General features: G+C 44.4%; 1 protein-coding gene across 3 annotated transcripts in view; it reads left to right on the top strand.

Annotated features, from left to right (window-relative positions):
* LOC126354985 (chitooligosaccharidolytic beta-N-acetylglucosaminidase) overlaps positions 1 to 23803 on the top strand; it is a 230128-nt gene that overhangs the window by 62364 nt on the left and 143961 nt on the right. Inside the window, exon 1 of one of the 3 annotated variants that reach the window (XM_050005073.1) lies at positions 9596 to 9817. The exons of the other annotated variants lie outside the window; for them this stretch is intronic. Coding sequence (XP_049861030.1) covers positions 9661 to 9817 — 157 coding nt within the window. The 5' untranslated portion in view covers positions 9596 to 9660. Of the gene's footprint in view, positions 1 to 9595; positions 9818 to 23803 lie in introns of those variants that run through there. 3 annotated transcript variants of the gene reach the window in all.

The following is a 23803-nucleotide window of genomic DNA, read 5'->3' as shown; positions in this document are numbered from 1 at the left end:
GTTGGTTGCGGACGCTCATGGAGGGAGGAAAGTAGTTCAACGGCAGTTTTCACTTTCATATATTAACATTTTTTTGTTATTGCAGATAAATCATTGAAGTGGTAGTAGTGAATCAGTAACGGTGACTTCCAAAGTTGAGTGTATAGCAAGCTGGTGTTATTGCTCAGTTTTTTACCGGCTCACATTTCTGGGCAGTCAGAGCGAGACATTGCCTTTGTTTAGAGCGCCAGGGATATAACAAAGAGGATAATCAGAGATTTTTGTCACAGCATGTTTGCAGTCCAGTCGTCCAATTCTGAAAATTGAGTGCATTATGATCGCTGCGGGGCAGCAATCAGATTTGTCAGACTTCTGACGTTTTTACTTTGCGAGCCTTATGAAAAACCGATTATCTAATGTAGTAGTCAGGATATTGATCCAGCTCCACCGACTGACAGTTCTTTCATCTGCACAAGTCCCATTACGTCATGTAACATCGTCGAGTGTGTCACAGAGGACTAGAGTGCGCGGACGGCAACACGAACTTTTTCACTCCGTATAATGCAAAAACTTTTTATTTTGTAAAAAGAAAGCAAGAAAAACCGTTGTTACCCAGAAGTCTGTGGGCTGCAGTAATACAACAAATTTAGAATGGATATTGTAAAATGCAATTGAGTGTAGCCATCTGTACAACTTCTTGGATGATTAAGACTGTGTGGCTTGCCGCGAGTCAATACCAAAACCAAGTCTTACGGGGCATATTTCGAGAGCTGACCTGAACATGCTGAAATAGGGCGCTCGGTGGCGGACCAATAATCACCGCTATTAGATGAATTGAAATGAGGTCAGATGCTGAGTTGTAACTCAATGGTATAATCGTCACGAGAATTGCTTGTGTTAGGCAATGATTCGAGTCCGAGGTCTGGTCGGGAACGGAAAGATCTTTACCTGAAGATATGTCAGGACTGGTAGTCTAATGGGAACCGAAAAGTCTTTGGATCGTATCACGGTCGGAATATTTCAGTGTGCCTTTATCCTAGTCTCCAACTTTCTGTGATGTAAACCAGAAACGGTACCTGGTTCAGATTCCTCAGTTGGATAACTGGGGTAGGTTAGGGACACGCAAGTCGCTGAAGTGATGTCCAACAGAGGGTCTCGCACCAGGCCTTCGAGCCATACAGAATTATTATAATTATTACACGTGTCGGAATGTTTCATATGGAGAATGTTGCTCAAAGAAGCGGACATCATTCAAAAGCAATAATATGGGACTGCTTTGAAGGGAAAATCAAATAAATGTTATGTTCTCAGTAATTTAGTGGTAAAGGTGTTAGAAATTGGCAAAGATGGGAACAACACATGCAGCAGTAGATACTTTACTTGTACAGTAAAACTTTACTTCTTGGCAAATTTATTGATTCTTCACTAACGAAAATACCCTACAGGTTTTCATGAGTGAGTTTGCGAGGAAACATATATTTGGCATAAATGTCCGTATCTTTCGATTGCATTGACTTAGAACCTTCACTTTCTTACATCGCCAAAAGGCCGTAGATCCTAATATGTAACATAAATTTCGACTTCATAGTCTGTCCCTGAGAAAAGAGGGTCTTAATAGACGGACGGACAGACATACTGTCTGATAACGAATGACAATTTTTTTTGTAATACCATAAAAATTAAGAATTTTCGGCTTTTTTTCTTTCGTTGTAGCGTGAAACTTTCCTCTTTGGGAAATTTCATGATTCTGGGTCAAGGCGAAGTAGCCTGTAGGTTTTGATGAGTGAGTTTTGTATCAAAATGTGTAACATAAATGGCCGTATCTTTTGACTGCCATGATCTAGAAGCTAATCTTTGTTATATTGCCAAGGTGCGATGGCCTTGATACGTCTACCCGTTCCAGAGAAAAAGGCTTTTAAAAAGTCGGACAGACAGAGATATGGATAGACAGACGGACACAAAGTGATCGTGTAAGGGTTCCGTTTTTACCAATTGAGGTACGGAATCCTAAAAATGATCCGGGCGGAATGCACTCCTGAAAAGATGCACGTGGAGGAGGGGGGCTGTGTCTCAGTAACAACGACCGGTGAATGTACCGCGTTCTAAGAATTAGAGGTCAGTACTCAGAAGCAGCATTATGTCTCCCCTTACCGTAACACCTGAACCAGAAAAACCATCATATTCGACAATAGTTCAGGATGCATTATGAGTTCCCACCTCTCGTCATATGAGGCTACCTCCAGCATAGTCGAACAGCATAGTTTAGGTGGTTTGGCTGCTACAGTATGAGGAGGCATAATGTTGCTTCTGAGTTCTGACCTCCAGATCTTTGAACGCTATACACTGACCGGTCAATGTTATTGTGACACTGTGCTCCTTCCATACGCGCTTCTTTTCAAGGGTGCATTCTCCACTGTCCTCGTTTTTATGGATAACAGTGCGCGACCGCATCGAATTGCGCAAGTGCAGGAGCTCTTGAAACGGGCGAATGGACTGGTCTGTACGTTACCCCAATACAAATACCTTCCGCACTTGTGGGAAGGGTTGGGAAAACGTACAGCAGCGCGTCCACATGCATCACCGACCATCCAGCAATTGACGGAGGAATGAAATGCACTGCCACAGGAAATCCTTACCAACATACCGGGTGATCAAAAAGTCAGTATACATTTTAAAACTGAATAAATCACGGAATAATGTAGACAGAGAGGTACAAATTGACACACATGCTTGGAATGACATGAGGTTTTATTAGAACAAAAAAAAAATACAAACGTTCAAAAAATGTCCTGCAGATGGCGCTTCATCTGATCATAATAGCAATAATTAGCATAACAAAGTAAGAGAAAGCAAAGGTGATGTTCTTTACAGGAAATGCTCAATATGTCCACCATCATTCCTCAACAGTAGCTGTAGTCGAGGAATAATGTTGTGAACAGCACTGTAAAGCATGTCCGAAGTTATGGTGGGGCATTGGCGTCGGATGTTGTCTTTCAGCATCTCTAGGGATGGCGGTCGATCACGATACACTTGCGACTTCAGGTAACCCCAAAGCCAATAATCGCACGGACTGAGGTCTGGGGACTTGGGAGGCCAAGCACGACGAAAGTGGCGGCTGAGCACACGATCATCACCAAACGACGCGCACAAGAGATCCTTCACGCGTCTAGCAATACTTTTTTTTGGTTCTAATAAAACCCCATGTCATTCCAAGCATGTGTGTCAATTTTTACCTCTCTATTTACATTATTCCGTGGTTTATTAAGTTTTCAAATTTATACTGACTTTTTGATCACCCGGTATAATAATACATGAAGATGGTATCTGTTCTTTCGGACGTGTAAGATTGTCTGCCGCGAGTAATGCGTGTAATGAGCAGCGGCACTACGATTGTAGTGTGTGGACGTTAAGTTGGGAATGTGGGTCTCACGGGGAGCGTGCAAGCGATAAATCCCAGCAGTCGCACTACCCTCTGTGCCCTCGGTGGATCAGATGGATAGAGCATCTGCCATGTAAGCAGGAGATTCCGGTTTCGAGTCCCGGTCGAGTTACACATTTTCAACTGTCCCCGTTGATGTGTATCAACGCCGTCGACGGCTTAGGGTATAGATTTAATTATCATTTCATCTTACCAACCTTGTGCGCGGCATGGGAGCACGTTGTATATCATGCACTGCCGTCCGTGATGATCTCACAAACTATTAAGGACCATGTCTCGGGTTTGTAATGTCCAGGGAATTGCCATAAAGCGCAGCGACTTCAGTGTTTTTATTGTCTCTGAATAAAAGTGTCATTTCTATTCATCTCATTGCGCGTTTCTTTCAGTTCCCCCCTGTACCAAATTGTAGCAGTCCTTTGTATGTGTAGTCCAAGTTTCATCGAGCTATGATACGCGGGAGTGACACATCATGCGACAGTTGTTTTCATCTTTAAGTTTTGCACACCTGTGTATGTGTAAATTTCCTTGCCATACATGCGGATAACTATTTAATAGCCCTATAGAAACTAGCTACTTTTATATCCTCAGGAACCACCTTTTCTTTAAACTAGCAACTTCGCTGCTAATTTTAATACAAGGTGTACAACTTTGCTTCCGCCGTTTTTTCCCAACATTTGAGGCTTTAATGAAACAAATTAGTTACACTTGTATCATTCAAAGTATTTTACATCGCTGGCCATTACTTTCTCCCATCTTTCGGGCAGTGTACGAGTCCCACATCGAAGTAACTGTTCATCTTTTGAAGCGACCCACGAATCGATCCAATATGTGACTTCTTCATGAGATCGGAAGTGTTGGTCAGCCAGGCCATGCGGCATTGATATAATCAGGTGACAGTCAGAGGGAGAAATGTCTGGAGAATTTTAACGTTTCCAAGTACGTTTTGACCTCTTTTGCAACGTGGGGTCGAGCGTTGTCGTGCTGCAAAGTCACTTTATCGTGCCTCTCGCTGTACTGCGGCCGTTTGTCTTTAATGCTCCGCTCAAACGCATTAATTGCTTTCGGTAAAGAGCACCTGTGATTGTTGCACTTGGTTTTAATACCTCATAGTGCAAGATGCCGAGCTGGTCTCACCAAATGCACAGCATGATTTTGGAGCCGTGAATATTCGGTTTGGCCGTCGACATGGAAGTATGGCCGGGATATCCCCATGATTTTTTGCATTTAGGGTTATCATGATGAACCCATTTTTCGTCCTTGGTCACAATGCGATGCAGAAATCCCTTCCATTTTTGGCTTTGAAGCAACTGTTCACAAACACACAAACGCCGTTCAACGTCTCTTGGTTCTAGCTCACACGGGACCCAAGTTCCTTCTTAATCAATCATGCCCATAGCCTTGAGACGTTTTGAAATGGATTGCTGTGTCACTCCCACTAATCGTGCCAATTCTTCATGAGTTTGACGCGAGTCTTCACTCAGCAGTGTCTCCAATTCTGTATCTTCTAAAACGTTCTCTCGTCCATCACTAAGCCGGTCTACGACGTTAAGCTCACCGTTCTTGAAGCGTTGAAACCACTTACGACACGTTCTTTCACTAATAGCGTCCTTACCGTTGTTACTTGAGAGCATTCGATGAGACTCAGGCGCTGTTTTCTTCATATTGAAACAATACAGTAACACCACCCGCAAATGACGAGAATTAGGCTGGTAAACCGAAATTTTCAATCAAGAAAAACTTTTTTATGCAGACACAAATCGACTGATGTTTGAATGAGGTTAATGTTGATCGAGGTCCAAGCTAACTGCCTGGCGTCTGCGATCTGTTTCTTTTGATCGCTACTTAACGTTGTCGCCATCTATCGGCAAACGGTTGAAGCGAAGTTGTACACATCGTATTTTAAATTTAGACTGTGTAAGTACGCGTAATATATAGTAACGCACACGTTTGGCATTTAACTGATATTTTTCTTTTGTTAATGTGCACCTTGCATCATTTCAGATACAACACCAATGTTTTTACGATACTAGCAGCGCGTCTCTAAATCTCTTCAATGTGTACTGTCAGGCCTGATTCATAAGTACACCGTAGTGTAATAGTATAGAATAAATCTCAGTTCGGTTTTGTATTCCGTTTTATTAACGTATGCACTGTATTTTATTAGTTCTTGCCAAGAAAAATAACTTTGCTGTTGGCCATATCTATTACTGATTTCAAACGTTCGTCCCATTTATTATCGTTTCGTAGGTATACGGCACGATAAAGACGTTAACGTTAACTAATGTGATACTATCACATTTTTTCTCTTGTTTAGGGGATTACCTTGCATTTGTCCACACTTAATGACAGTCGCTGACCAGTATATTAAGTGCAAATACTGGCTAAATCGTCCTGCTTTCTACATCTACATTGAAGTAACTGAAGTCATGGGATAGCGATATGCATATATACAAATGACGGTAGTGTCGCGTACACAAGGTGTAAAAGGGCAGTGCATTAGCAGATCTGTGAATGTGAAAAGGTTTCCGACTTGATTATGGCCGCATGACAGAAATTAACTGACTTTGAACGTGGAATGGTAGCTGGAGCATCGGACATTCCATTTCGGATATCGTTAGGGTATTCAATATTCCGAGATCCACAGTGGCAAGACTGTGCCGAGGCATTACCTTTCACCACCGACATCGTAATGGTCGACGGCCTCCACTTAACGACCGAGAGCAGCAGCGTTTGCACAGCGTTGTCAGTGCTAACAGACAAGCAACAGTGCGTGAAATAAGTACAGAAATCGATGTGGGACGTACAACTAACGTATCCGTTAGGACAGTGCGGCGATATTCGGCGTTAATGCGCTATAGCACCACTGGACTGTCGCGAGTGCTTTTGCTAATAGTGCGATATTACCTGCAGCGCCTCTGCTGGGCTCGTGACGAAATCGGTTGTATCCTAGACGACTGAAAAACGGTGTCCTGATCGTATGAGCCCCTATTTCAGTTGGTAAGAGCTAATAGTAGGATTCGAGTGTGGTGCAGACCCCACGAAACCATGGACTCCAGTTGTGGCTTCTTAATGGTGTGGAATGTGTTTACATGGAATGGACTAGGTTCTCTGGTCCAACTGAAACTATCATTGACAGAAAATAATTATTTTCGACTTCTTGGAGGCCATTTGCAGCCTTTCACAGACTTCATGTTCCCAAACAACGATGGAATGTTTATGGATGTCAGTGTACCATGTCACCGGGCCACAATTGTTCGTGATAAGTCTGAATAGCATCGTGAACAATTCGAGCGAATGATTGGCTACCCAGATCGCCCGACATGAATCACATCTAAACTTTATGGGACATAGTAGAGAGGTCAGCTCGTGAACAAAGTCCTGTTCCGCCAACACTTCCGCAATTATGGATAGCTACATAGGCAGCATGGTTTAATATTTCTGCAGAGGACTTTCAATGACTTGTTGAATCCATGCCATGTCGAGTTGGTGCAGTACGCCAGGCAAAAGTAGGTCCGACTCGAAGTATCCCATGAGTTTTGTCACCTCAGTATATGTCTACGTCTACACTGTGCAAGTCATGCTATGGTATTTGGTGGAAGATACTCTATGTATCAGTATCACTTCCCCTCACCTCCCCCCCCCCCTCCCCTGTTCCAGTCGCGAGTGATGTGCGATGAGAAAGACTGTTGGTAAGTCTTCATGATAGCCCGAATCTATTTCATCTTTCCTTTTTGTTCTCTTCGTGAAATATACGTAGGAGGAAGCAATATAGTGGTTGACACTTCTAGAACGTGCACCTTCGTAATTTTAACAGTTAACCATCTTGATGCAGAACGCCTCATTTGCAGTGTCTGCCAGTGGAAATGTGTGTGACACTCTCATGCTTACTAAATGGACCTGTAGAGAAACACGCTACTATTCTTTGTATCTACTCTAGTTCACTTATAAATGCTATCTGGTGGCGAACAGCACTCAAGTGTCTGGAGCGGATCCCAGCTGACGATCCATATTCAAGTAGGTTTTAGGTTGAACTAGGTTCTTGTAAAGTACCTCCTTCGTGGGTGGACTAATCTTCCTGAGGATTCTTCCAATTTCAGTCTGGCGTCTCCCTTTGGTACGATTAGTTTTGCTTTGTCCTTCCTTTTTAAACTCGGTTATTTGGTGGCTGTGACTACTTCCGGTGAGAGTTCTGCAACCGTAATCATACCATACCGTCGTTTGTGTCTATTTACACACAGTCACTTGGTGAGAATACCTTTCTGTGGACAACAGTGTCATCAGTGGCTAAAGAGTGTGCTGACGACCCTATCTCAGGAATAGCTTGTGTGTACTGTGAACTTTACTTATTCTATTATGCTTCCGCGGAGCACAGCTGAAGTTACTTCCTTTTCCGTTGAAAGTTCTCTGCCCAGTATAAGGTCACACCAACGATCAAAAACTGATCAAGGCAAAAGTACAGGGGGGGGGGGGGGCACGTAAACACGGCATTCGGGTATTTAATGTACTCCCAAAGCAAAACCGGGAGACCAAGGGAACAGGGCCACATCATCTTTACCAATACGCACAATCCAGCGGTGTCGAAGTTTGTCGTTTAAGTGGCGACGAACGTCAATGCTCCAGTCCAATGAGGTAGTGCCCGTCTTGTTGTGAGGTGGGATTTTCAGAATCAAAAGTGGACTGTAGAAACAACCATAATTGCAACATTTCAAGGGAAGAGGTAACCGTCAGACTCTTTTCACAGAAGATAAACAGCCCACTCAGCTTTTTCTGTGAGATCGTACAGAAAACATTAACTCCCAGCGAATGTCGTTGATACACCACTATTTCATGAGGATGTCAGTGTCCAACACTTTTACATTGTGGCGATTAACCGTTAGAGATAAATGGAATGTTATTACGTCGTTTGGACGCAAAATGTTCATCCTCAAGTGCTTCCAGCATTGTGATGAAAAATTGAAGGTGCCGGCCGTAATCTTCCGGTTTTAATAAGTTGCACACTTTACGGTCTGAAATGTAACCGCCCTTGGAAAATCTTCCACACCGTATGCTGCAATATTCTTAGTTCGTGGCTTGCGCGGACCGCTGATGTTTTTGGACTGCGTACAAAACTTCCCCTCACCCTGAAACTTCCTGGCAGATTAAAACTGTGTGCCTGACTGAGACTCGAACACGGGAACTTTGCCTCTCGCAGGCAAGTGCTCTACCAACTGAGCCACCCAAGCACGACTCACGCCCCGTCCTTACAGCTTTACTTCTGGCAGTATCTCGTTTCCTGCCTTCCAAATTTTACAGAAGCTCTTCTGCGAACCTAGCACAACTAGCACTCCTGAAAGAAAGGACATTGCAGTATTTTTGAGAGGAGACATGGCTTAGCCACAGCCTGGGGGATGTTTCCAGAATGGAAACTTTCCCTCATCCTCTTTGCATCTGGCACAATTGTTCGACTGGTACTTTTCTGTTTACAGAGACAACCATTGTCGGGGTCTGCATGGCAGTTCTTTTCCATAATTGCTTCTGCAGCCGGCCGCTGTGGCCTAATCGTTCTAGGAGCTTCAGTCTGGAACCGAACGACCGCTACGGTCGCAGGTTCGAATTCTGCCTCGGACATGGATGTGTGTGATGTCTTTAGGTTAGTTAGATTTAAATAGTTCTAAGTTCTAGGGGACTGATGACCTCAGATGTTAAGTCCCACAGTGCTCAGAGCCATTTGGACCATTTTTGCGTATGCCTGCACGCTGCGCTGTTATAACACATAAAGATCTTGCATATTCCAATATACAATAACTCCTCCTTGCTTTGTCACCATTTCGTCAAAGCTCTGGACTGGTAAAGGCAAACGGTGGGCATACATGGATCAATCATATTTGTACATGTAACACTTTGGAAAATGTAGAACTTCGAAAACGAATAAACCATTTATAATGACCCTGTATAATTCGGAACTGCGTCTGCTATTTGCGGAAAGAAAATTGATTTGTGTTCCTTTCAAGTGGTGTTTCCGGACCGCATACAGTATTTTTGAGAGGAGTTCGTCGTGTTAGTATTCTGCAACATGGGCCAGCCGCGACGTTAAAATTGCACAGCTGACGTGGGTGTTAGCGGACGTGGACGCCAGCTGCAAGCAGGGGCTGCCTACTCGCCTGCTTCGTGTGCTGATCGAAATCTGCACCGTCAGACTGTGCTGTTCCGGTGGCAGTGCGGCGTGCATAGCTGCGAGCGCCGGAGGCGAGTTCTCTGGCGTGATGGCACCAGTCCGTCGCTGTCTGCGAGCTGCTCTCTCGTCTGTTAAATTTCTGTTCTCGCGAATGCCCGACGGGACTGCCGCTCGACGTGCTGAGCTTCATACCTCGCAGAAGGCGTCGTCGAAGAAGTGGTTTCTTTATTGGATTCGAAACAAAGGTACGCAGTATTAATGCTCACGAGATGTCGTTGCTATTAGTGCTTCGCGCGTTATGGGGGTAAGGGTGTGAGACATCATTCCTGGCAGCGTCATGGTGTAGCCCCTCAGTCACTGTGGGAACCACAATCGGTTTCCAGTATACAGGGGAATATGGATTTGACCTCCGTGAAAATAATGAGTCAGTCTTTCGGTAATTTTTACGAGGGTTGCCCAGAAAGTAATGCAACGCATTTTTTTCTTCAACAGTTCTTTATTGAAGATGCTGAGAACTGCAAACGCGAAAGAATGGTGTTTTATCTACACACCCTATTTTTCCACGTAATCTCCATTCCATTCTACGGCCTCCCTCCAGCGCGAAACAAGGACGTGTGTGCCCTGTCGGTACCAATCCTTGCCCTGGTGGCGGAACCAGTTCTTCACTGTGTGAATCGCCTCCTCATCATTCTCAAAATGTCTCCCTCGAATGGCATCCTTTAATGGCCCAAGCAAGTGGAAGTCCGAGGGAGCTAGGTCAGGGCTGAAGGGAGGATGGAGTAACACTGTCCAACCCAGTTTTGCGATATGTTCAGCAGTCCTCAGACTTGTGTGGGGCCGATCGTCATCGTGTTGCAGCAAAATATCTCTTGGGCTGCTATGGCGACGAAGTCGCCGGAAGAGCGCCTTGAGTTTTGTTAATGTGTTGACATATGCTTCTGAATTAATGGTACCGCCTCTTGGCATCACGTCAATGAGAATCATACCTTCACAGTCGCAGAAGACGGTGATCATGACCTTACCGGCGGAAGCAGTTGCTTTGAATTTTTTCTTCTGTGGGGAGTGAGAATGGCGCAATTCCATAGACTGTCGTTTTGTTTCGGGCTCAAAATGGTGAGCCCAGGTTTCATCACCTGTCACAGTCCGGGACAACAAAGCCTCCCTGTCAGCTTCAAAACGTTGCAACAAATCAAGGCATAAGTTTTTTCTGTGCGATTTGTGATCCACCGTTAGGCACCGCCGGACCCATCTTGCACACACTTTTGAATATCCAAGAGTGCGCATAATTGCATCCACACTTCCTTTACTGATCGACATATGCAGCGCCAACTGCAGAGTCTTAATGCGTCTGTCCTCGCGAATGACAACGCCAGGTGGCTGCAACATGTCAAGTGTCACGCCCGTATATGGTCTCCTCGACCGCTGCCAATTGTGGAGCTCCGCCGAACCGTCTTCTAACGAACTCATCCTCCGCGCCCAGCGACTAACTGTACTTCTGTCGACAGCAGATGGTGCATAGACTTAGCACAAGCGTTTGCGAATATTTCCCACAGTTTCTCTCTCTGCAGCGAGAAACTCAATGTCGGCACGTTGTTTGTAACGTACATCCCCTACAGACGCCGGTTTGAAACTGTACTGCTGCTACGCTATCTGTCGTAAGTGACGGAAACTTGGCGCGCTCACTCACGAAACTTCAAATAATAGATACATAACGTTTCGAGTTCGTAGCATTGTTTTCCGCTGAGTAAAAAGAGTGCGATGAGTTACTTTCTGGGCAACCCTCGTAAATAGGCTGTGGTCGAGGTCCGCTCGGCTGGCTTAATGGTTTGTTTCTTTATCAAGACGTCAGACGTTAGTTTCACATGTGCGAAGGAAAATTTGGGAAGTCCTGGCAGAAAGCAACGCTTTCAAATTATTTTCTGGTGGGGGACTGCAAAGAATAACTTACGTACGTTGTCCCACGTTAAGACCATTACGCAACTAGTACAGCGCATTGTCTGCAGAGAGTAAATTTCATGGTTGCCAGCAGACTCAGTTATGCTGCGTTACGGTTAACAGGTACATCACAGAGTGCGAATCAAGTGGCGCTGCAACTGGAAACGTAATCCAAAGTTTAAGTACGCAGGACGGCACGATTCTTGAGGGGAGGACGTCTGAATTGCAAGCAGATTCACCGCGACATCCTGACGGTACAGCCGTAGTGAAATCGTGCCAACAATTTGAGCAGCGCCACACCAGACGTGCCTGATGCTGATTGAAAAGGAAGGCCCACAACATCGACCACATATGAGAGCGTGCATGCAATCGTCGAACTGATTCGCAAACATCGCAGTTATTCCAACGGCAAAGAAGTTCACACAGCGTTTTCGAATGAATCCGTGACCAAGGAGCGGATTTGTAGCTTCGAGGAATTGAACGATCCTTAGGACCTTCCGACCGTTGTTTAGAGAGACTTGGCCAATCCTGAAAAGTAGTGTGGTATATTTGTGCGAGTTTGAAGTGTAGCGCAGCATTCAATAAAATTCACTTGGCCTGCCGTCATAATGTGTAACTTATTTTATGTAGTCCCCTCATATTAGCGGGAACATGATGATTTAGTGAAAGAAGTGAATTTTGAAGCAATTTCGTGGAGCGGTTTGGAGCTCCCGGAATCCAGGAGTCGGGTAGGAACCCTTTTGGATGTAGACGACGCGTCATGAGCTATCTGTGAGGCGCAGCTGATGTTTCAAGTGTGTTGCATATACCAAGTCGGCAGTGAGTGATTGTCAATGGCCCATGAAGTTATTGTTCCGCCAGTACGGACAACTTTGAAAGTGTTCATAGTTGTGTACCCGTCGCGGACGTGGACTTCTGCTTAACTTTTCGTGAGCTTACTCGTGCTCGAAGACCCCTCTTGCCAGAGAGTAGAGCCAGCTCGTCAAGTCTTCTAAAATAAAGACGCACAAGAAAACACTTCTTAAAGGTATAAAAAAGTCACTTTCTAGTATAACCTAACCTACCTTACTTGAAAATCAGTTAAAACTGTATCTTACGTACTTTTTACTTTTTTTTTTTTTTTTCAAACAAATACTTGTGGACCTCTCGTTCTGCCGAACCCGGGGAGCAGAGTGGGATATGGTAATTCTTTGCGAAACCATTGCATAAACCTAGTAGAAATTATTAGGAATCTCGTCGTTAAGAAAACACTTAAATGTCATTTTGAAAAATGTACTATTATTTTCGATGCTTAATTCCTGCTTACTGTTGTTGTTATTGTTACTTTATTGAATCCTACCTCTCGTGCACCAGATGTATTTTCCGGCTTGAGATTAGACAACTTTGGATGCCTAGTAAAAATCAAAATGTTCAAATGTGTGTGAAATCTTATGGGACTCAGCTGCTAAGGTCATCAGTCCCTAAGCTTACACACTACTTAACCTAAATTATCCTAAGGACAAACACACACACCCATGCCCGAGGGCGGACTCGAACCTCCGCCGGGACCAGCCGCACAGTCCATGACTGCAGAGCCTGAGACCGCTCGGCTAATCCCGCGCGGACGTAGTAAAAAATCCTATAACTCTGTCCTGCCCAACTAGACAAGTTTCTTTTGCAAATCTGTGTGGTAAGCCAATTCTTTCTGCTAGGTGATAGGCTAATCATTTGCCAATGAAGTGTTTCATCGTTGATCTAAAAAGTCTGCTCTGCATTGACCTCAAGTATGCTACCAGTTCATCTTTTTGTTCTGCAGTGAACAATTTTTTATATTTTTCATCCGATTTGTCAGCTATGTAGTTTGGATTATTCTTAGCACTACTAACGCATCTTTCCAATGTTGATTTGGATACTTTAAACTCCTTAAATGCTTTTAAAATTCCCATTTCAGAACATAAAACCAATGAAATTGAAATTGTCATTGATTTAATATCCAGCTGTTTCCTATCAGTCTTTCCAATGTAAGTTTACAACATCTATGAAAGAAAGCGAAATATATAATTTGATATCTACTTGCATCAAAAAAATTAAGGGGCAAATCTTGTTCTCTTCCGTGCCGTTCCGTACAAGGAGCAATTGTCAGGTTAATGATTTTTATGGACCGTAATAACTGTTAGGTTTAAGCGTATTATGTAACTAACGTATAGTGAATGGGGAGCACTTTAAGGATGTACAATTAAGAATTAGCGGCTTATCTTGCGTTGAAATTCACCGAAAGTTACAAAAATTCTACTGTAAACTTCAAGTGCAACCGTTCATTTAGCAGTCGCACTCCAAACCAAATCAAAAAGGTTATTGCACGTTCCGTTCCATTCAGAGGCACACACTGAAGCGCCAAAGAAACTGGTATAGGCATGCGTATTCATATACAGAGATATATAACCAGGCAGAATACGGCGCTGTGGTCGTCAACGCCTATATAAGACAACAAATATCTGGCGCAGTTGTCAGATCGATTTCTGCTGCTACAATGACAGGTTAGCAAGAATTAAGTGTGTTTGAACGTGGTGTTATAGTCGGCGCACGAGCGATGGGGCACAGCATCTCCGAGGTAGCGATGAAGTGGGGATATTCACGTACCATCATTTCACGAGTGTACCGTGAATATTAGGAATCCGGTAGAACATCAAATCTGCAACATAGCTGCGGCCGGAAAAAGATCCCGCAAGAACGGCAGCAACGACGACTGAAGAGAATCGTTCAACGTGACAGAAGTGCAACCCTTCAGCAAATTTCAATGCTGGGCCATCAACGAGTGTCTGTATGCGAACCATTCAACGAAACATCATCGCAGCCGAAGGTCCACTCGTGTAACCTTGATGACTACACGATACAAAGCTTTACGCCTCGCCTGGGCTCCTCAACACTGACATTGGACTGTTGATAACTGGAACGAGTCTCGTTTCAAATTACACTCCTGGAAATGGAAAAAAGAACACATTGACACCGGTGTGTCAGACCCACCATACTTGCTCCGGACACTGCGAAAAGGGCTGTACAAGCAATGATCACACGCACGGCACAGCGGACACACCAGGAACCGCGGTGTTGGCCGTCGAATGGCGCTAGCTGCGCAGCATTTGTGCACCGCCGCCGTCAGTGTCAGCCAGTTTGCCGTGGCATACGGAGCTCCATCGCAGTCTTTAACACTGGTAGCATGCCGCGACAGCGTGGACGTGAACCGTATGTGCAGTTGACGGACTTTGAGCGAGGGCGTATAGTGGGCATGCGGGAGGCCGAGTGGACGTACCACCGAATTGCTCAACACGTGGGTCGTGAGGTTTCCACAGTACATCGATGTTGTCGCCAGTGGTCGGCGGAAGGTGCACGTGCCCGTCGACCTGGGACCGGACCGCAGCGACGCACGGATGCACGCCAAGACCGTAGGATCCTACGCACTGCCGTAGGGGACCGCACCGCCACTTCCCAGCAAATTAGGGACACTGTTGCTCCTGGGGTATCGGCGAGGACCATTCGCAACCGTCTCCATGAAGCTGGGCTACGGTCCCGCACACCATTAGGCCGTCTTCCGCTCACGCCCCAACATCGTGCAGCCCGCCTCCAGTGGTGTCTCGACAGGCGTGAATGGAGGGACGAATGGAGACGTGTCGTCTTCAGCGATGAGAGTCGCTTCTGCCTTGGTGCCAATGATGGTCGTATGCGTGTTTGGCGCCGTGCAGGTGAGCGCCACAATCAGGACTGCATACGACCGAGGCACACAGGGCCAACACCCGGCATCATGGTGTGGGGAGCGATCTCCTACACTGGCCGTACACCTCTGGTGGTTGTCGAGGGGACACTGAATAGTGCACGGTACATACAAACCGTCATCGAACCCATCGTTCTACCATTCCTAGACCGGCAAGGGAACTTGCTGTTCCAACAGGACAATGCACGTCCGCATGTATCCCGTGCCACCCAACGTGCTCTAGAAGGTATAAGTAAACTACCCTGGCCAGCAAGATCTCCGGATCTGTCCCCCATTGAGCATGTTTGGGACTGGATGAAGCGTCGTCTCACGCGGTCTGCACGTCCAGCACGAACGCTGGTCCAACTGAGGCGCCAGGTGGAAATGGCATGGCAAGCCGTTCCACAGGACTACATCCAGCATCTCTACGATCGTCTCCATGGGAGAATAGCAGCCTGCATTGCTGCGAAAGGTGGATATACACTGTACTAGTGCCGACATTGTGCATGCTCTGTTGCCTGTGTCTATGTGCCTGTGGTTCTGTCAGTGTGATTATGTGATGTATCTGACCCCAGGAATGTGTCAATAAAGTTTCCCCTTCCTGGGACAATGAATTCACGGTGTTCTTATTTCAATTTCCAGGAGTGTATATCGAGCCTATGGACGCGTACATGTATGGAGACAACTACATGAGTCGATGAATCCTGCAAGTCAGCAAGGGACTGTTCAAGCTAGTGGAGGCTGTGTAATTGTGTGGGACGTGTACAATTAGAGTGGGTCCCCTGATACTTCAACTGGTCACCAAAGTCCCCAGACATGAAAATTATTGAGCATATCTGGAATGCCTTGCAACGTGCTGTTCAGAAGAGATCTCCACCCCTTCGTACTCTTACGTTTTTATGGACAGCCCTGCAACATTCATGGTATCAGTTCTCTCCAGCACTGCTTCAGACATTAGTCGAGTCCATACCACGTCGTGCTGCGGCACTTCTGCGTGCTCACGGGGGTCCTACACGATATTAGGCGGGCGTACCAGTTTCTCTGGCTCTTCAGTGTAGTTACATCTTGCTGTAATAGGTTGCAGTTCTCTCCTGTCTAGAAAACAGCACAGTCCCGCTGTGCCCCGCTATCCCTTTCTGAACCGAGTTCCCCTATTTCTATTTTGTCTTTATGCAGATTATCGGCGGAAGTTGCTTGGCGCCAGCTGGAGGCGTTTTACGAACCGTTAGCGGAGTACGTTTACCAGTCCAGTGGTCGCATCTTAGAATATTTCTGCCAGTACTTAGATCACCAATGGCTTTTGTTAGTTCTGTAGGAGGGGTGACAGATTTAACGCTGTTCGGGGACTAAAGCTAAGCTGGCAACCCTTATTTATAAAGATTTAATTGTGTAGCAAGAAGGAAAAACTGTTAGCAGCTAACCTCGGCGATCATCAGTTCGGATTCAGGGGGGCAGTGGGAACACGCGTGTTAATACTTTCCCTACGACTTCTCTTAAAAGTTAGGTTAAAGAAAGGCAAATTTTCTTTATAGCATTTGTAGACTTAGGGAAAGCTTTTGACAATGTTGATTGGAATTGTGTTGTTGTTGTGGTCTTCAGTCCAGAGACTGGTTTGATGCAGCCCTCCATGCTACTCTATCCTGTGCAAGCTTCTTCATCTACCAGTACCGAATATAACCTACATCCTCCTGAATCTGCTTAGCGTATTCATCTCTTGGTCTCCCTTTTACGATTTTTACCCTACACACTTCCCTCCAACACTAAATTGATTATCCCTTGATGTCTCAGAACGTGTCCTATCAACCGATTCCTTCTTTTAGTCAGGTTGTGCCACCAATTCCACCTCTCCCCAATTCTGTTCAGCACCTCCTCAGTAGTTACGTAATCTACCCATCTAATCTTCAGAATTCTTCTGTAGCATCACATTTCGAAAGCTTCTATTGTTTTATTGCCTAAACAATTTATCGTCCATCGTCCACTCCACACAAATACTTTCAGAAAAGATTTCCTGACGCTTAAGTCTGCACTCGATGTCAACAGATTTCTCTTCCTCAGAAACGCTTTTCTTGCTATTGCCAATCTACATTTTATATCTTCTCTACTTCAGCCATCATCAGCCATTTTGCTCCCGAAATAGAAAAACTCATCTACTACTGTAAGTGTCTCGTTTCTTAATCTAATTCCCTCAGCACCACCTGACTACATTCCATGATCTTCGTTTTGCTTTTGTTGATGTTCATCTTACATCCTCCTTTCAAGACACTGTCCATTCCGTTCAACTGCTCTTTCAGGTCCTTTGCTGTCTCTGACAGAGTTACAATGTCATCAGCAAACCTGGATTTCAACTCCTACTATAAATTTTTCTTTTGTTTCCTTACCTGCTTGCTCAATATACAGATTGAATAACACCGGAGATAGACTACAACCCTGTCTCCCTCCCTTCCCAACCACTGCTCCCCTTTCGTGTCCCTCGACTCTTATAACTGCCATCTGGTTTCTGTACAAATTGTAAATAGCCTTTCGCTCCCTGTGTTTTACCCCTGTCACCTTCAAAATTGAAAGAGACTATTCTATTCAACATTGTCAAAAGCTTTCTAACTCTACAAATGTTAGAAACGTAGGTTTTATTTTCCTTAATCCATCTTTTAAGATAAGTCGTAGGGCCAGTATTGCCGTGTGTGTTCCAATATTTCTACGGAATCCAAACTGATCTTCCCCGAGGTCGGCTTCTGCCCATTTTTCCATTCGTCAGTAAAGAATTCGTGTCACCATTTTGCAGCCATGACTTATTCAACTGATAGTTCGGTAGTTTTCACACCTGTCGACGCCAGCTTTCTTTGGGTTTGGAATTATTATATTCTTGAAATCTGAAGGTATTTCACCTGTCTCATACGTATTTCTCATCAGATGGTAGAGTTTTGTAGTGGCTGGCTCTCTCAAGGCTATTAGAAGTTCTAATGGAATGTTGTCTACTTCCGGGGCCTTGTTTCGACTTAGGTCTTTCAGTGCTCCGTCAAATTCTTCACGCAGTATCATATCTCCCATTTCATCTTCATCTACGTCCTCTACCATTTCCAGAATATTGCCCTTGTATAGGCGTTCTATACACTCCTACCACCTTTCAGCTTTCCCTTCTTTGCTTAGGACTGGTTTCTCATCTGCGCTCTTGATATTCATACACGTAATTTTCCTGTAGTTAGTATTTATCTTATCACTAGTCATATATGCCTCTACATCCTTTCATTTGTCCTCTAGCCATTCCTGCTTAGCTATTTTGCACTTCCTGTCAATCGCATTTTTGAGATGTTTGTATCCCTTTTCACCTGCTTCATTTACTGTATTTTTGTATTTTTTTCTTTCATCAATTAAATTCAATATCTCTTGTGTTACCCAAAGATCTCTACTAGCCCTCGTCTTTTTATCTGTTTGATCCTCTGCTGCCTTCAGTATTTCATCTATCAAAGCTACCCATTCTTCTTCTACTGTATTCCTTTCCCATGTATTTGTCAATCTTTCCCTAATGCTCTCTCTGAAACACTCTACAACCTCTGGTTTTTTCCTTTCATCCAGGTCCCATGTCCTTAAATTCCTACCTTTTTGCAGTTTCTTTAGTTTTAATCTACAGTTCATAACCAATACAGTGCAGTCAGAGTCCATATCTGCCGCTGGAAATGTCTTACAATTTGAAACCTGGTTCCTAAATCTCTGTCTTATCATTATATAATGTATCTGAAACCTTCAGTGTATCCAGGCCTCTTCCACGTATACAACCTTCTATCATGATTCTTAAATCAAGTGTCAGCTATGATTAAGTTATGCTCTGCGCAAAATTGTACCAGGAGGCTTCCTCTTTCATTCCTTATTCCCTGTCCATACTCACCTACTACTTTTCCTTCTCTTCCTTTTTTAACTATTGGATTCCAATCCCCCACGATTATTAAATTTTCGTCTCCCATAACTATCTGAATAATTTCTTTCATCGCATCATACATATCTTCAATCTCTTCATCATCTGCAGAGCTAGTTGGCGTATAAACTTCTACTACTATGGTAGTCGTGGGCTTCCTGTCTATGTCGGAAACAATAATACGCTCACTGTACTTTTCGTAGTAGCTTATCTGGACTCCTCTTTTTTTATTCATTATTAAACCTACTCCTGAATTACCCCTATTTGATTTTGTATTTATAATGCTGTATTTACCTGACCAGAAGTCTTGTTCCTCCTGCCACAGAACTTCACTAATTGCAACAATATCTAACTTTGACCTATCCATTCCCTTTTTAAATTTTTTAACTTATCTGCCCGATTAAGGGATCTGACATTCCACGCTCCGATCCGTAGAACGCCAGTTTTCTTTCTCCTGATAACGACGTCCTCCTGTGTAGTCCCCTTCTGGAGATCCAATAGAGAGACTATTTTACCTCCGGAATATTTTATTCAAGAGGACGCCATCATCATTTAACCACACAATAAAGCTCCGTGTCCTCGGGAAAAATTACGGCTTTAGTTTCCTCTTCCTTTCAACCGTTCACAGTACCAGCACAGTTGGCAGTTTTGCTTAAAAAATGTTCAAATGTGTGTGAATTCCTAAGGGACCAAACGGTTGAGGTCATCAGTCCCTAGACTTACACACTACTTAAACTAACTTAGGCTAAGAACAACACACACCCATGCCTGAGGGAGGACTCGAACCTCCAGCGGGAGGGGCCCCGCAATCTGTGACATGGCGTTTCAAACCGCGCGGCCACTCCTCGCGGCTTTGGTCAATGTTACAAGACCAGATCAGTCAGTCATCCAGACTGTTGCCCCTGCAACTACTGAAAAGGCTGCTGCCAATCTTCAGGAACCACACGTTTGTGTGGCCTCTCAAGAGATCCCCCCCCCCCCCCCCCCCCGGCGTTGGTTGCACCACAGTACGGCTATCTGTACCCCTGAGGCACACAAGCCTCCCCACCAACGGAAAGGTCCATGGATCATGTGGTGGGGGACTGGAATTTCTTCCTTTCCCACGGAGCGAGAAGTTACATACAATCTGTGTAGAAACCAGACGGGAATGCAATAGTTGAGAATGGAGTGAGACAAGGCTGTAGCTTATCCCCAATGTTGTTTGATCTGTACACTGAGCAAGCAGTAAAGTAAACCAAAGTAAATTTTACGAATGAACGGGCGTTCAGGGAGAATAAGTGAAGATTTCGAGGTTTGCCGGTGACACTGCAATTCTGTCAGAGACAACAAAGGACTTGGAAACGCAGTTGAACGGAATGGACAGTATCTTGAAACGAGGATGTAAGCTGATACTCTGACGGAAAAAAATCGCAACACCAAAACTTAATTAATGTAGAACAAAGGAATTTCAGGAATACATTTGTTGAGGTAACATATTTAAGAGAGTAACATTTGCAAGATCACAGACTGATGTAAGAGCGAGACACACCATTGCAACTGTGATATGCTGGTACATTAATAACCAGTGTAACCTCCAGGATGTCGAATGCAAGCATGCAAACATGCATTATTGTGTTGTACAGGTGCCGGATGTCAGTTTGTCAGCTGGAGTTCGACGCCTGTTGCACTTGGTCGGTCAATACAGGGACGGTTAAGGGGAGCCGGAGGTGCCTATGCTGCCCATGTTAAAATCACTAGGTTTGAGGAACATTATTGAATAAACTACCAAATAGAAAAATTTGATTTTTTTTACATATAGAGTGGTTTAGTATTGCAGTTATGGCAGAGGGATTTTGGAATATCTTTTCTAGTTTCCTTCCAATTATTTTTTTTATTAATGACCCAATTTTTTTTACAAATAATTGCTTTATAATTAAACTGAAATGAAACTACTGAACATATTGCCAAATGGCTGTGTTACAATGTAAGTTTGACCACTAGGAGCGCCGTATAAAAATTTCATCTCTCTATCTTGAGTGGATTTTGAGAAAATGTTCCTTATATTCGAAAAATTCTAATTTATGGGAAATGGCTATCAAAGTTTCTCAATACATTCTTGCACTATAGGATCGATTGTCAGGATCTTCTTCATCCTCCAAAAGCTTCCTCTTCTGTCTTCTTTTCTGACCTTTCTCTTCTTTCTGCTCCTCTTATCCTTTCTCTGTCAATATTTCTTAGTGCTCGTACAGTGTTCACCCCAGCTGTAAATCCTAATGCCTTCAGAACTTCACACTTCACACTGTTCCCTTGGTTGTAGGTTGCTATTGCATCATAAATGCCAAAGTTCAGTGTTTTTATGCTTACCCTTTTAGGAATCACTTTCCAAATCAAATTGTTTACGCTCTCGTTAGGATTCTGCGTCTTTCCGTGTAGACGTTTGTGTAACAATTCTGGGTGTGCTAAGTCATGAAAAATATAACATCATCACTGTCACTAAAATATTCACGAAATCTGTCACTTCCAGCAGTCAGCTTTTTGCTAGAAGATGTCACAGGGCTATGGCCGGCCATGTGTTGCTTAGCAGAAGAACGCACTGTTTCTGTAATTGTAGTATTGCAACTTGGAATTACTGTTAATTTTCTTTTCCCTACGTTCTTCCTCTTCTTATATACACGGTTACTAAAACGTGGCATCGTAACCAGAACAACGCTTTACACAAGAAGTATAATACTACCAACAAGGGCAACACTGAACTAATTCGAAACGGTAAACAGCAAAGAGACGATGTTTCGCGCTCTTAGCGCTTGATTTGTCACAGAAAACAATGTAGCCAACCCTTGCACACTCGCTGTATGCGTAACATAAGGCGCTGTATGCGTAACAGGCCGAGAAAATCCCAAGCAGTTCGCCAGGAAGTCACGAGAGGGTGTTTGATGCATTCACCGGCCGCCCATTTCCTCTGCAGGCGTGGGGGAAAATGGTAATAACTCTACTTCTAGGGCGAGTAGAACAATAATTCAAAGTTTACATTAAAGAGGAATGTTCCAATTAATTTTCGGTAGCAAAAAAAATCGTGCATTTTTGGATTTGACCACCTCCGGCTCCCCTTAATGCTGTCAATGGATGACGCTGGAGTTGTCTGATGATGTGACATATGTGCTCGACAGGAGACAGATCTGGTGATCGTGCAGACCAAGGCGAGATGTCCGCACTCTGTAGAGCATGTCTGATTACAATAGAGGTACGTGAGCGAGCGTTGGAAAACACCCCCTGGAATGCTGTTCATGAATGGCAGCACAATTGGTCGAATTACCAGACTGACGTACAAATTTGCACTCAGGGTGCGTGGATTAACCACGAGAGTGTTCCTACTGTCATATAAAATCGCAGCGCAAGCCATAACTCCAGGGAGCTTTCATCATAAAACACAACAGACTTCCAAGTTGCCCTCCAATGAGCTCTCGTTTGACACCACTGAAGTCACAGATGGTGGTGGTTTGAGGTCAGTGGCAGCACGCTACAGGGCGTCCCGGAGCCGTGCTTGATGTAACCGATTTGTAAAAGTTCGTTGTGTCACTGTGGCACTGCTACTTAGATTGCTGCTCCAGATGCAGTACGATGTGCTAGAACCATACGGTGAATACGGTGGTCTCCACTCTCGGTGGTGTCATGTGGCCGTCCGCAGCGCGGTCTTCTTGCAACGATACATTCTTGTGACCACCGCTTCCATGTACAGTGGCTACATTCCCGCGAAGTCTTTCTGCAGGACCGCAGAAGGAACATCCGGCTTCTCGTAGCCCTGCTACTTGACCTCGTTCAAAGTCAGTGAGGTGCCGGTAATGGCATCTTTGTAGCCTTAAAGGCATTCTTGACTAACATCGACTCACAACGGCCAGTCTCAATGGTAACCAACGCTCACGACCGTTACAGCGTGTATTTAAAGCAAACCTGATTTGCAACCTCATAGCGCTAATAATTTTATGCTACCTGATAATAGATATGTGCTGACAATGTTAACAGGCTAGCGGACAGTGTGCTAATTCACATTAGGGCACTGAAAACTAATTCTAACGAAAGTGGTTTGGGCTGGGTACAACAGAGACTGTAGGTGCAGCTCACGTGTCGAGCTGGACCACTATACTAGGAGCTCGACGAATAAAGCGAATTAAGAGCGCCTCATCTGTAGCAATTAGCTGGCGCAAGATGGTACGTGAGTTGCCTGCAGTAACTGCTAAGCTGCTAGCACTGCCAGGCACGGAGCACGCTCATCAGCTGCGGTGCGTCTTACAGCACTTTGTCAATAGAAGTGGTGATCTGTGGCGTGGGAAGTTACTTTTGGAGGCATCAGGCTCAGGGGTAATTGCAAAGTGGCATTGAAATATATTAATGTATCAAAAATTGACATTATCTGAACGTAGATGTGCGGAAATAAAATTGATTCCTTACTTGAATTATAAAAACACATAACCACTATTAATAATCTGTTACTGAAAAAAGAGCCACATCTCTGTCTCTCCTAATAATATAATTACAGTAAGAATTACTGTTTTAATTTTAGTTACAAGGTGTACAACTTTGCCTCCGCAGTTTTCCCTAACATTTGAGGCTTTAATGAAACAAATTGGTTACACATGTATCATTCAAACTATTTTTTCATCGCTGGCCTCTACTCTCTCCCATCTC

Source organism: Schistocerca gregaria, chromosome 3, assembly GCF_023897955.1.
Source record: "Schistocerca gregaria isolate iqSchGreg1 chromosome 3, iqSchGreg1.2, whole genome shotgun sequence".
Taxonomy (NCBI): Eukaryota; Metazoa; Arthropoda; class Insecta; order Orthoptera; family Acrididae; genus Schistocerca; species Schistocerca gregaria.
This window is presented reverse-complemented; position numbering and strand designations above follow the sequence as displayed.